The sequence below is a fragment of the Paramormyrops kingsleyae genome, chromosome 5, assembly GCF_048594095.1.
Source record: "Paramormyrops kingsleyae isolate MSU_618 chromosome 5, PKINGS_0.4, whole genome shotgun sequence".
Classification (NCBI taxonomy): Eukaryota; Metazoa; Chordata; class Actinopteri; order Osteoglossiformes; family Mormyridae; genus Paramormyrops; species Paramormyrops kingsleyae.
In genome coordinates, this window is record NC_132801.1 from 14,061,168 (window position 1) to 14,076,191 (window position 15,024).

At 44.4% G+C, this 15,024-nt stretch overlaps 1 protein-coding gene across 1 annotated transcript; it reads right to left on the minus strand.

The window, feature by feature from the left end:
* Positions 1-1,069: 1,069 nt before the first annotated feature.
* On the minus strand, positions 1,070-15,024 carry xylt2 (xylosyltransferase II). Its single transcript, XM_023819651.2, has 11 exons — positions 14,680-15,024; positions 12,561-13,059; positions 10,799-10,974; positions 9,023-9,225; positions 7,995-8,075; positions 6,293-6,509; positions 5,310-5,486; positions 4,797-5,053; positions 3,895-4,090; positions 3,455-3,788; positions 1,070-3,025 (listed from the first exon to the last, which is right to left on the minus strand). Exons 1-11 carry the CDS (start codon positions 14,809-14,811, stop codon positions 2,703-2,705), a joined length of 2,595 nt encoding a protein of 864 aa, XP_023675419.1. The 5' UTR covers positions 14,812-15,024; the 3' UTR covers positions 1,070-2,702.

Here is a 15,024-nt window from a genome sequence, read left to right on the forward strand (position 1 = left end):
CCGGCTGGCCTTATTGGACAATTTGTATATTAATACATTGATTCTTTCTGCTCATTAATACCAAATATTTATCGCGAAAGATATACAAATTACATTTTTCTATCGCTTAATCGTTGTATAACATGGGTGGAGGGATCTGAATACAATAGTACGTTACATGATGGAAATGGACGTTACTGGGTTTTTTTTTGGGGGGGGGCGGTGTAATGAAATCGAATAAGTAGTGTGGTCACGGGAGGTTATGAATCGAACCTAAGTCGTGTCGGTTTATGTATCAGGACGGACGGGGCTTGAGTAATTTCACAGAAAATGTAATTTGTTAGATAGATGCGACGCCAGGATTTAGCGACTCAGCCCCGCGACCGCCCTCTGCTGTCGGGTGGCAACATTGACGGCACCAGCTCGCACCCGCCTTCACGGAGCTCCTGCCATGTCTGCCGCTAAACACCGACAAGTTTTCGATCCGTTTCCATGGAAACACTTAATAACTTCGCACCATATTCACAAGGAACAGCGTTATAAAATAAGGAGGCATCCAATTTAGTTTCAATTAAAATTAATGTAATTCCGTGCAGACCTTCCAAAACATATTACAATAATAATAATAGCATAACATAAGAAGGACATTTTGGGAAGCAGCCTTGATTCGTTTTAATTTGGTGGGTGTTATGCTTGGGCTGTAGTCTACTAGTACCCCAGTTTCTTCCTGCAGTACATTATTGTGAAACGGTAAAGTTTTCTTTAGTATGTGACTGCGCCAAGTGTTGGACTGGTATCCATTTTAGCGTGTCCCCTGCAATTACAACAATTACAAATTATAATCTAAAGCACAAATCAGGATGGATACTATCTTGACCTGCTGTTTGTCACAACATACCAAAATGTTCAGAAGCCATTACAAATAGTTGCATAACAATTACCCAAAAGGCACCTTTCCAATGACAATCTTCAGGCAGCTAGACTTCATTAAATTAGCAAAGATAAAGAACCATTTATCATAAAACTAGTGAAATACAATACAAACAAAAGGTGAACCATCACTGACAGAGAAAATGAAGATGAAAACGAGTTAGTTTTTTTTTTTTTTTACTAAACAGATAGGCCACATAGAACCATTCGCTTGTTGTTTAACATTTAATAGTCACATGATTGAAATGACTGTATATTAGAGGCCTGTTTCTAAAGCTCCACCTTATTCCAGTAAAAAGGCTGAGGGAAGCTCTTAAGATCACTGGTAAAGCCACTAGCTTGACCACTGGTTTACACTGACTGAACGTCAAATGAGAGATCACCCATATTCAGAGAATTCACGCTTTACAAAGCAAAGGATTTGTTAACACCCAACATAATCTGAGTGTCCGTCTTTGTGAACCCACCACTTACATTAGGTGATTTTTTTTTTTTTAAACTAAGTTGTTAATATAGTTTTGGCTTCACAGAAGCAACCATCATTTTTAATTCATGCAGATTTTTAAAGGGGATTTATGCAAATCAGTTTGCTTAGTCAACTGAAATCATAAGAATGCAGAAATATGGTACATTGTCACATTCCGAAAAAACATACAAAATTCTACAGCACTGAACATGATTGAAATCAATGCAAGTAGTTCAACTTGTGATTGTTTTCTGATGACAGTTCTAAGCTTTTAGGAAAACTATTTTTTTCATATAAAACACTTGAGAAAGTGAAAAAGTAAAATCAAAATTCTTGTATAGAACTGTTAAGTAGGCATAGCGTGAAACTTTCCCTAATTCTGCTTTCTCACCTGTAACAACTAGACAACTAAGAGACATTATTGTAAGTTCAGAAACTGATCCTTCAAGAAGTGATTTACTCCTAATTACAAAATTTCAAACATACACATAATTGGTTCAAAGGAAGGCACTTCCTTTATGCTAAACTTCTAGTAGTTTCACAATGGATAGTTAAGTTATTCAGGAAAAGGAGGGGAAAAAACAGATTGCCTATTAATGAAACCCTTAAGAGTCCATTTCTGTACCTTAAATTAGACTGAAGTGGAAAAGACCAGGTCAAAATTTACCAGTTGAAATCTAAAAGGGGAACAAAACATTGTTCATCGTAGTGCTCGTCTTTTTGAGTTAGTATGACGGGACAGAGTCCAGCAATTCCCCAGCACAAATGAGGGCTAAACAAATAAACCGTGGTTTTAAAAAAGGCAGCTACAGTTCAGTGAAATGAGCTTAGCCATGATGTTCTTCCTTGCCGAAAGTCTTCACTCAGGGAAAACGGACCCTTCCCGCTAAAGTGCACTTTTCTGTCCATTGGCTGACAATCCTTAAACAATCGACATGTGGAAAACTAAAAACAAATGACCCATAAAACATTAAACGGCATGGAGGTAAAAATCTGGCCACAGTTATCTAGGAACCAAACGTCCGATGGCCATTTCATGTTTATGACGTATGTCTTTAAAAAGAACAGTTTTATACATGTGCAGTGAAATGAGAGAAACCTGCGATAAACGTAATCGAAACAAAGTCCAAATTGTTATGTGCAAAGTATGTCAACGCTTTCTTCAGCTCCCTATACGGAATGCTGCCGACCTAAACAGCAGCATCCTTAAAAGAAACATCATCACCATCTAAGACCCATTAGCACAATTTAACGACAGCCCCCTGAGTCATGAACTTGAACTCAAAGATGATTCCCACCAAGTCCGTCCTGCTTCCCAGGCTTGGGGCTACCGGATACGACCGTCACTTTTGACAGGCCCAAGTTCAGACTTGGGGTCCGGAGAAAGGGAACTCCAGGTGGACTTGAGGCAGAGGCCCAAGGACGGGCAGGGTGAGGAACGAGCAGCACACAGGTCACCAGTCAACCAAAAGGCTCTGACGCTGCGGTCCACCCAGTCTTCCAGAGCCTTGCCCACCAGCAGGGAGTTCCTGTGGGACAGTTCCAGGGCGGCATCTCCACTGGGCAGCTTCAGAACCTGGTTCAGCTGCTGGAAGCCCTGTTCCATGTAGAGGTTCCCAGGGGGACCAGCGTGAAGCCAGCTGTCCTCTTCTGGAAAGACAACATTGAAGGAAGGTCATCAACTAACAAAGAGTGACAACATTGGGAGAGAAAGAACAGGTCCCTGCCTTGTAAATCAGTGGAATTACATCAAATTTAATGGGTATCAAATCATGTGCTACATCCTTTAAGCGTTTACTGAAATGTGTGGAGTTGTGCATGTCCCTTCTGGTACAGCCGTCTCCTCTAGCACTCCAAAAAAAAGTGCTTAGGCAAACAAGTGTGTCTTGATTGCCAAAGTGCAAGTGTTTTGGTGTGTGTGCCCTGTGACAGACTGCCATCTCCCCTGCTGCGTTCCCTGCGCTTTTCTGCACTGGATAAGAGCATAAAGGAAGGCGGATGGATTCCCATATTTCTCCAGCACTAATTAGGGTAGACGTGCAAAGAGTACAAAAGTGAAAATGTCAGGAGGCGACTGACCTTTCTGTAATGGCCGCCCTCCTTTAAATGACAGGGGCATTACAAGGAACTGGATCTGAGCCACGCGCCCCCACAGGCGAAGGACCCTCACTGTCCAGGTCCCGGGGCGGAGGGGGCGCTGTAAAGGTGGCTTGTACTGCGTGAATTCTGCATCGACGTCCACGCTGATGTCATAGGAAGCCGCCACCACCTGGGCCGGATCGATCCAGACTATAGTGGCCGTCAGGTTGGGCCCTCTCGCCCACTTCTGGACTGCCACAGGCTCGTCTAGGGGGCCCAGAATCCCCCCGAAATTGCGGAAAATCCTCTCCTTGGGGTCCCAACGTGTCCCTACCTGATAGTGGCACACACAGTGTTAGCATGGCTGGGGTGAAGTACAGCGGCATGCATACAGTCAGGGCGTCCAAAAAGGGCCACACCCTTATCAAGGCCATTCACACCTCCAGGTACTTGAGCCTCTCAAACTCCTGTAGGTTGCTCTCCAGCTGCAGGGTGCTCTGGGGCACGGCCCAGATCTCCAGAACCTCCTTGGTTCTCATGACGACATTCTGCACTTCCTGTCTGACCAGGTAGCCCTGGAAACGGTCATCGTAGAAGTACAGCTGCACAGATGTGGGATGGCCGAGAGGTTCATACCTAAAGAAAAATGCAAAGGAATCAAACAAAAAGGCAAATAAGAACAACGTATCAAAAATTATCCAGTTAAATGGCTAAATCGTGTTAATTCTACTACACTACTCATCAGTTTGCTTCGCTAAACATTTTCCCAGTTATAGCCCTGACATACTCTATTCTTTAGATCAGCAAAATATATGGAAACTGAAGATAGCACAGAATTAACATATTTAGCTGACATTACAGAGGAGAACTGGTCTAACAGGTTTTTGGAGTCAAAAAACAGAAGGTAAGGTCATTTACTGCAGTATTCTCAAACTGCCGTTGTCCTTGTAAGTTTTTTCTCTTTAATCTGGCAGACTTCGTGGACAGAAGGCCTGTGAATCTTTCCTTACTCAGTGTTAGCAGCTTACATATTAAATAATAACACTTCATGTGTAAGCAGTTACATTATTACATTATTGTTTGCCTGGCAGGCACCTTTACACACTGACTTTTTTGATTTGACATTTAACCCGACAAGGCCAGAGAGCCGGCCTCCTACGTACCACATACACTTGCAGAAATAAGTACATACAGGAACCTTTATTTTTTCCTCCAAATGACCCCTACATCTCAGTTTTCTCTCTATAGAACACTGAGTGACATGTTTTCTGCAGTAAACAGAGCCACATTTAGTGCTAAGACTCGTGCGAGAGAGCGCCAACAGCCGCGTCAGGCCGCTCACCGGCAGGCTTTGCTGCCTCCGTGGGTGGCCTCCAGGCTGCGGAGGCCCAAGCGAAAAAATGAGGAGTAGGAGGTGAGGGCCACGTCGCTGAGCGCGCTGAGGCCATCTGCCTCCTCGAAGACGCTCTCCCAGTAGGCTTTGAGCGCCGGCGTGCCGGGGGCGTAATGCCCGTACAGATGGGCGTCCAGTATGTCTATGGCCTCCTGATTCACCGTCGACTCAAATTTGCGGGCAAAGAACGTCGGGCGACTCAGTTGCTGTAACAGAGGAGAGTCAGCAAGAGCACAGGTGTCCTTGTCAGTTATAGAGCAAACAAAAAAAATTATATTTTATAAGCACATAAATAATAGATTGCAGGGCAAACAGGACAACATTAGTTATAGAGCAAGCAAAAAAAAATAAAACTAATATTCCTATGACATCCATGGATATTCATGATCATCTTGGGCTAATGAGGACAATGGAGACATCCTGAATCCGGGAGAAGCCGACCGGCTCGGGTCAGCGACAGACCTGGATCCGGATCAGGTCCGAGGGCTTGAAGTCGTTGGGCGAGCAGCCGCACCAGTCCACGATGTGCTTGTACTGGCACTTGCAGCCCAGTTTGCGATTCCAGTTGGTGACGCGAAGGTTGTTGTCGACCAGCGTGTCACACATGTGACTGTTGCCCAGGACCGTGTGGAAGAAAGACTGGGGGTTGGAGCAGAGGGGTAACCATTAAAACCCCCAAGTCTAGTCCATTATTATAGCAATATTACATCAATTAAAATAGTAATTAAATGCATAGTCGTAAGTGCTAATCTTAACTGAAACAAATATTTGTTCATGTTTATCTATATCTCTAATCTCTTCAGCCCTAAAAATCGATTTCAAAAACAGTCAACAACACGGTGCTCAGCGTCTTGGGACGCTTGCTTAATTCTGCAAAAAATGCTGCAATTTTACTGGTTTCATAACAAAAGTACACCGACAAGCAATGTTTAACATATCTGCACAAGCATTTTCTATTTAGTAAGTGTCAGAATTTAACTGACTCATTCATTTCTTTTCTTACTATTTTACTATTAATTGCAATTGTAGTCACTGCTTCCCAAAGGGACACGGAACATAATTTTTTGGTGTTATGTTATTGCAAAGGTGCTACTTTTTAAAAAGCACCCAGTGAGACCGTTTGTCAATGAACATTTTATTCATTTCTTTTAGAACTAATATTTGGGTTTTAATTAATGTTTTACTTAAAACTACCAGCTGTTTCTCATGTGTTATTTTGAAAATGAATAAACAAATGCTTTTTGTTATAAAAATAAACAATCTGCAATATTCTTACTGAATTAAGGATGCATCCCTAGACTTTCTGTAAGCATTGTATATAATTTCATCAAAATCAGTAATGAATCAGTTATCGATTGATTTTCATTGTTGTTCCTGTTACATCACATGGCCAAATCTCACTCAGCATCCAATCAGGTGACCCAGTGTGATGTACGGTACCTTACCTCAGCCGGGAGTAAGGTGTAGCTGTAGAACTGCTTCAGGCCCGACACTAGTGCGTCCTGGGAGTTGATGACGTACTCCACGAAACGGCGCGTAAGGGAAAACCAGTCAGAGCCACCGGAAACTTCCAGGCCCTCTGGTATCACTCTGTCTCCAAGCCGCCACATGTGGGAGTCGCACTCGTGGAAGAGGCGGTCCAAGCCTTGCTTCTTGATGAACCTGCCACGGCGATAACGAGTCACTTAGCACTCAACACTTCCAACAAATCATGACCGAATAGCACAGGCTTATCAGCTAAGAATATGTAGTTATTAACCTCAGTCATTACCTTACACCCTTGTGCAAATTAACTGAAACATGTTGCTGCATCTATATGCAGACAGACTGACCACAGTTAAGACGCACATCACAGTCATATTAATTCATGCTTATCGCCTTCGCACACACACCGTGACTATGGGGAACTCCAATTAAACGTAGCATGTTTTTGGACTGTGGAGGGAAACCAGAACACCCGGAGAATACACCCCCCCTTCACTTAAAACATACATGGATGGCTAAAACACAGACATAGCAGTCTGTGGGCACAGTGTCTCCTCTCTCCATCCACCCAGCTCTAACCCCACCCGAGCAGGCCTGCCAGTCTGTGGGCACAGTGCCTCCTCTCTCCATCCACCCAGCTCTAACCCCACCCGCGCAGGCCTGCCAGTCTGTGGGCACAGTGCCTCCTCTCTCCATCCATTCAGCTCTAACCCCACCCACGCAGGCCTGCCAGTCTGTGGGCACAGTGCCTCCTCTCTCCATCCACCCAGCTCTAACCCCACCCGAGCAGGCCTGCCAGTCTGTGGGCACAGTGCCTCCTCTCCCCATCCACCCAGCTCTAACTCCACCCGAGCAGGCCTGCCAGTCTGTGGGCACAGTGCCTCCTCTCCCCATCCACTCAGCTCTGACCCCACCCGAGCAGGCCTGCCAGTCTGTGGGCACAGTGCCTCCTCTCTCCATCCACCCAGCTCTAACCCCACCCGAGCAGGCCTGCCAGTCTGTGGGCACAGTGCCTCCTCTCTCCATCCACCCAGCTCTAACCCCACCCGCGCAGGCCTGCCAGTCTGTGGGCACAGTGCCTCCTCTCTCCATCCACCCAGCATACTCTCTGCCCAGTTGGCTGTGCAAACCAGCAGGTCCCAGGCCACTGCATGCATGTCTGTGTGACAACTTGTTTCAATTAATTTGCACAAGGGTGTACATGTAATAGCATTTAATTTAATTTATTCCAGTTTAATTAATGTCTCCCATCAAAATGTGTAATAAAATAGTTGCAATAAAAGGTTTAGTTCAACACCAAATTAGACCAGTGCTGCTTACGGTCTGCTTTCACACTGGCTTTCATCCACTGGAGCTCCTAATTAGCTCCAACATTGCATTACTCTTTCTAAGGAGTAAAAATAAAACAGAGAAATATGCTTGCTTTTATACTTTTAATCCTCTATGAAGGAAAAATCAATTAATAGTACTGAAAGAAAGGATGATGAATCTTCAATTAGCCACATAAAAGGCTAATTAACGAGGAGCTCAGTTGAATCAACAAACCTCGCTTACAATGGGTCACCTGAGGCTGAGCAAAAACCACTCAGAGGGGACTTTGACCTAACACATTGATAACTGGGTGCAATGTTACATGTGCTTGACCGACTGAGGTTGTGGTACCTTGTGTTTTCCCTTCCGTGAGACTTGAGGAAATTCTTGTCTCTGTTCTGAGAAAGAAAAGCCACCAGTTCCTCATTGGTCCTATGTTGAAATGACACAGAACAGTCAGCCAAACAAATGGGAGGCAAGAAAATGGTTGTGCAATTATCAACTGTAGCAGATTCTCTGCATTAAATAATATGTTTTAACCCAAAAAAATTGAAATGAGTTGAACTTAAATCAGCTTTTATTTTAAATGGTACGGCCTTTTATTTTATTTTCAGAATCTTTGTTTTTAGCCTACAAGTCCCCTTTAAACCTGATTTAATTTACTTGAATTTGACCTTTATCTAAACTGTCTCAGGTGAATGCCAGATTTCACTGCAAATTGTACCAGTATAACGGAGCATATGACGACAAAAGAAAAAAAAAATCTTGATCTCTTAAATCTTTATTAAGGCCCCCAAAGCAACACTGAGAAACTATAACTGACATTAGTCCCATAATATTAATAAAATAATAATTAAATGCCCAATAACATTAATATACATTTAATAAAAGACAGATCTACTCTATAACAGGAGCAAATCATTAGACAATAACAAAGCGACAGCTTTTTCACAGACAACCTAGGATGTAAGGAGAGTTTTGTGTGAATATTTGTACAAAACCCAAAGTAATTCTGTATAAATAGTTTATCCTACAGATAAACCATCAGACCATAAAAAAAGCTATGGGACACATATAAATGCACAAATAAAAGTGTCACCTTCCTGCTGCAGTAACGGTGTTAAACTGCACCAATGCATTATTAAACAATGCAACCAGTTTAGAATTTATTGTGAATTATTATGATTTTGTGCATGAAGGTATGAATGTGCCAGGGCTTGATTTATGTAATGTGATTTAAGGCCTTTCGGCGCTGCAATAGCTTATACCGCGAGTATTAAAGGCGCTTAAAAAAGGCTGATAAAAAAGGCACTTCAGGCAGGTAAGACTGAGCATCAGTGCCATGTGCATGCGCTCGTCTGCAAGCCGGCTGCAGGCACCTGGTGGGGAAGTCTGTGGCACTCAGATTGATGAAAAAGTCCCACTTCCACTCCCTCATGGCCAGCAGGTCCTGCATGCTGCGCAGGTACGTCTTGAGAAGACTGGCCCCGCCCCAGATGGTCACCATCCGCCAGGGCGTGACACGCACGTTGGGGTAGCGCTCGGCGATCAGCAGCACCTCGCGGTGCAGGTAGTTGGAGCGCTGCTCGAGGGAGAGAGGAGAGGCTGAGAGGGGAGTCGGGGTGGAGAGCAAGGGGCAGTCGGGGTGGAGAGCAAGGGGGAGACGGGGAGGAGAGCAAGAGGGAGACGGGGAGGAGAGCAAGGGGGAGACGGGGAGGAGAGCAAGGGGGAGACGGGGAGGAGAGCAAGGGAGAGTCGGTGGCCGTGGTAGCAGCCGAACATTAATGCCGTCAATAGCGGAGTGAGCAGGGGTGCAGGGGGGGCATCGCAGCAACACTGGCAAATGACGAGATGGCTTCTTTAGGGGAGAACATCACCCTTTCATTAAGTACTGAAAAGGACTAATGCAGGCACCCAACAATCACCAAACCCAAATATAACAGGAAAACATAGGGAGGTTATACAGTGGACGGTAATGCTCACGCATGGTGGGTGATTTACACAATACTAAAGATCTGCGAGGATCATACAGGGTTCACGCAAGACACGGGCAAACACACGAGCAAGAGGGAAACACAACACAAGCATTTACACTAACAAATACATACAAGGGGCTATTTACAAGGGCTATCAGCATGCTCAGCACACTTACTGGGCTGCACTACGCGAGAAAGTAAGAAAGAAAGCTTAAAATGTATAAAGTTATCTGTAATGTAGTGATTTTACAGTCAGCTACAGGATGGGATTCTTTTAATTAATCTGTGCAAAAACAGCACTTTCATAATGTTGTTCTTTAAGTAAAATGCCACACCCATTCCCAATTTCATTTTCAGTCCATGGCATATCAACCCAGACACTTCTTACGGATCAACAACTGATGATTGCATATTGTCACTGTGGCCTTAACATAGGTTCAACAAAAGGTATGATCTGCAACCATAATTCTGTTGAATACTGACATAACTGAATACAGATTATAACTGTCAGAGTCCTGATCAGCTATTTTCCCCAGGAAATATATACAAACATACCGTACGCAGGAGACCGAAACGGGATATTAAAGCTCGCTTTCACATGGATTAATTCAAATCAATAAAGAAACAAAGTTTGCACTGTTGCCTAAATTCATGCTGCCTCCTGAAGATTTTTCTTCATAATAAAGTGCATATAAGGTTAAAGGTAACCTAAATTTAAATTATTTGCGCTACAATTTAGGTGAGTATGCTTTAAATATCATTTAACAGTCGCCAATATTCTAATATTAATATGTAACGTATAAAGATTACAGATAAATAGATGTAAACTCGCATTAAATACAGCCTAGATCTCATTCCTAATCTCAGCTGCAGTTCACTTCAGCTGTTTTGTGGCGCCATGAGGACATCAGCACGTTAACTTGGGGGGAAAAATAAAGAGCAAGCGTCACTCACAGCAAGCACTCGTCTACGCGGGCAATTCTTTCGCTCCTCCATTCAAGTCAATTTCTCTCTCCCCACTGTGCCTTTCATAGGAGATTTCCAGAGAGCATTACGGAGCCTGTACAAGGCGCGACACTAGGAGCAAACGAACGCGGCGGTTCACGGAAGTGGCGGGAATCGGAGTCGGTCTCTCCACCCTCTGTGACCTCGTGCCCCCGCACGCCCCGGGCACCGTACCTTGTCCACGTGTATGTAGTAGAAGTGCTCCCGGTGATATATGGCTTTGATGAGGCGCTTGAGCTGCTGGATGGCACGGCCGTGGACCACCAGCACGAATGCCACACGCACCGGATTATCCACCTTGCCCCGTTCGTCGTCCAGGTCATTGCTCTGAAGCACGGGACTGGACAGACCTGTGGGAGCACAGTCGGGAAAGGAGGAAGCAGGCAGGCTTATAAGTAAGCACTGCCTGACAAGCTGCTACTTTCTATAAATAGACTTAACCAGGTTAGAAGACACCTAGCTCAATTACAGCTGAAAAAACTAAATAAGGGAAAGCAACATTCTCCGTAGGTTTAGCTTACGGCTACTTTTTGTTTATGGAAACGGTTCGTTTGCAATGTGTTGCACCAAATGGTACAGGAGCGTCTGCCAGCAGCAGCTGCATATGATGAAAGCAAAAATTCTATTTTTATGTGGCAAATGTTCCCTTTTTATGAATCGCTGCTACACCCACTTTAAAAGAGCTCACCCGTTAAAGGGCCGGCTGGCACCTTTCCGAGCACATGGTCCCTTCCTGCCAACATGATCTGGATGAATATCTGTACCCAGAGCCTTTATTCTCACCTTTAATTTTTAGAGGCGCGGCCCTTTCGTCTGGTTACTTTTATGCATCTGAACTGAAATTCTGACGCAGTACAACAATGTAAACATTAACCCATGCATAAGCTATACTTGCGGTGAAAGAGGAGGAGTTCTCCAACACACAGTTTGGATGACTTAAGTATTTTAAGTAAATGAAAAAACATTACATCGTTCTTTAATGTGTGTGAGGGTGAAGTGATTAGGAATGAGATCTAGGCTGTATTTAATGCGAGTTTACATCTATTTATCTGTAATCTTTATACGTTACATATTAATATTAGAATATTGGCGACTGTTAAATGATATTTAAAGCATACTCACCTAAATTGTAGCGCAAATAATTTAAATTTAGGTTACCTTTAACCTTATATGCACTTTATTATGAAGAAAAATCTTCAGGAGGCAGCATGAATTTAGGCAACAGTGCAAACTTTGTTTCTTTATTGATTTGAATTAATCCATGTGAAAGCGAGCTTTAATATCCCGTTTCGGTCTCCTGCGTACGGTATGTTTGTATATATTTCCTGGGGAAAATAGCTGATCAGGACTCTGACAGTTATAATCTGTATTCAGTTATGTCAGTAGGGCCAGTTTCAAAGATTTGCAGAAACATTGAACATAAAACAGACAGCATTTAAAAAAAAAAATCCAACATTATTTACAGTCGGGGGGGGGACTGAGCACCTGCCTATTTGCCTTAAGTATTAAAAGTGCCTCCCATTGAACCACCCCTCCCCACAAGAACTTTTAACGCTGAGCAACCTGCCCCCCAAAGTCTTTGCACCGTCCTGCTAGTATGCTCTATATCAGGTGCGAGGATCCTGATCCATGGAGAGCCGGTGCGGGTTTTTGGGATGGCCTCTCAATCAGCCAATAATAAAGCAGTGGTTCTCAACTCCAGTCCTGGGAACCTACTGTCATTGGCTGATTGAGAGGCCAACCACAAAAACCCGCACCGGCCCTCCATGGATCAGGCTCCCCACCCTTGCTCTATACTGAGTGCCTCCTGCATTTACAAATCAGTAAACAAAGTCAAAAACAGCCTATAGGCTGAACTCCAGCAATAAATAATAATAAAACCTCGTGTGTGATTTCTTGGACAAGTGCGTCATTTTTTTTTTTTTTTAAGGCTCACCGTGTTGCTGCGGGCAGAACTGTGGGAACGACTGCGGCATAAGCTTTCCCTCATGATGCTGGCACACGACGTTGGCGATCTCCTGCCTGCACTGGCGGGAGCTGGCACGGTGCAGGGCAGACAGAGCGTCCTTGCCCACTATGTCGCACTTGGGCACAAAGTCACTGCTGAGGGCCGGAGGGGCACCCCCCACACTGCCGACGTCACCCTGCTGGGCCGGCAGGACGTGCCCCATCCCCTCCTCCACCTTCTGCTCCGTAAAGTTGCGGCTGCTGGAGGGCACCCCCTCCGCTGTACCTCCGCGCCTCCTGCCGGCCCTTTTGTGCTGCCCTGGCTCCTGAATCGGGACCCGGGATGCCGCGCCCCCGAGCCGGTCCCTTCCGACCCGCCAGCGGCTGCGATTTCTCCCCAGTGCCCCATGCTGTCCCTCCCATACGGAAGCAGCCCGCCTGGAATCGTGGCTGTTGTTGTCAGGGAGCTTCGACCTTCGGTGCTTCTTCTGGGGGAAGAGCGACAACAGTGATCAACGGTTTTAATTTTTAATTCTTTAGGTGCTTTATTCAGAAGGATGCATTTACATAACAATTAAATGAACTAGTTTCCCATGACACCATAAGTATCATCAGAATCAGAATCAGAAAAACTTTATTGATCCTGGAGGAAAATGCTCATGTTACTACTAAGCGGTTACACAGAGACACAAGACAAGAACATAAAAAAGAATATCAGATATAAGAATAAGAAACTGAAATAAAATTATAAAAGAGAGACTGCACTATATACACCATGATATATACATGAGAAACAGAAATACAATATATATATAAATAGAATAAATTCTGTTAAGTGTAGTAATACAGGTAAATTACAAGATGAAAATTGCACATCTGAATAGCAGCAGGTTTATTGAACAGGCTAAAGTATGGGTGTGTGGCGGGATGGAGTTTATATTTATATTTATAGTCAAGTAAGGATTTGCAGAGTGTGTACAGTAAGGAAGACACCTATTAAATCCCAACACAGTATTACACTGATTTTAAACTAGCTTAGTTTTCTATGTAGGGGGACAGAATATCCACACTGGGATAATGGGATAACCAAACATTTGCAATGAATATATTTTCAAAATAATTCTGGACAGACTGCAGCATGCACTTCCTTTTTTTTGCAGAACAGCTTGATTGTATGACAGTTTATTGTGAAACTAAAACTGGAGGTTGTAGCAATACTTGATCTGCTTAACCCCAGTGGGTTGTAAGGTGTATACTAAAATGAACCCCTTCCTGGTTGAAGAAATGTAACAATGTCACAGAAACTACACATCGTTTATATACAGCAGCGAGTTATTAGTCAACAGTATAAGAGAATATATCCAACGAAGTTGAACTTAACTAGGCCCCCCGTAGTAATGCCGGTGATCTCAGTTAACGCTTCAAATAAATCATAGCCTTTTTAGCGATTCTGCTTTAGGTCTATTAAGTTTTTCCAATCTAACACCACTGGAAAATTATGGTTTTAAATCGAAACTCGCCGCCTAGACAGTAAAGCAGCTGCCATTAGATACTATTCGCAGTATACATTTATTATCAGAGAGAAGAAAAGGAAGGAAAGGGAGTTTCTGACCAAATTAACAATACATTTAGTTCAACGAAACGTTACAGAAATTAGCACCCATGGTAAGGTAGTGTCTGTGCAAAGGCACGCAGGCTGTTTCATTGTTTACAATGCCACCCCTGCAATTCACCGCACTGTGCCAGAGCCACGATCCAGCAAGGAAACACTGAACATGGTGGAAAATGTAAATAAAACGAGCAGAAAAGGCGATCAAACTGAAAAATGGCGCTGATATAAATAACAAGCGCTCCGAGACCACCACGCCTGTTTATAGAGCCGGACCTTCGCGTCCGCGACTCGCCCGAAGTAAACAAGGCGAGCGAGGTTAACTAGCCGTAACGCATTAATTGCTATAAACAAGCAGCTAGTTGTTGAATCGAGTTAAACGGACAGACGATCAGGTAAAATACACCCGCTATGGGGGTGCTGTCATGTCTCAGCGAATGATCGGTACGAGTGTATGGTCGAATTATCGCTAGCTTGCCCACTACATTTGGCTACTTACTTCCACTTCTCCTTCTTCAAGGCTCCTCAGGCTCCACACCACAAGCCCCTGAATGAGGAGGACGACCAGGGCCGCCACGATCGCCGGCTTGTACCGCCAGAGCAGCTTCTGCACCCGAGCGCTTGCCACCATCTTTTCCGGTTGCCGGCCTCGGCTCTGGCATGGGGCAGCAGGACAGGGACTATGGGCTGGAAACACAATCGCATCCGGAAGGAAAGCGAGCTAGAGTTTCACAGGGGAAAGATGGTGGATGGATATAAGTGACAGAGCTTGCGCTTCTGCGAGAGGAATGGAGGGGAGGGGAGGGGAGGGGGGTCTGCCTTGGGAAGGGCCAGCATGGCTCGG

Coding starts and splice junctions, on each gene's coding strand:
- xylt2 (XM_023819651.2), bottom strand. CDS start 14,811: ATGGTGGCAAGCGCTCGGGTGCAGAAGCTGCTCTGGCGGTACAAGCCG. Junction 10,975..12,560: donor GTTCTGCCCGCAGCAACACG/GTGAGCCTTAAA, acceptor GTGCTCCCACAG/GTCTGTCCAGTCCCGTGCTT. Junction 3,026..3,454: donor AGGGCGGCCATTACAGAAAG/GTCAGTCGCCTC, acceptor TTGTCTTTCCAG/AAGAGGACAGCTGGCTTCAC.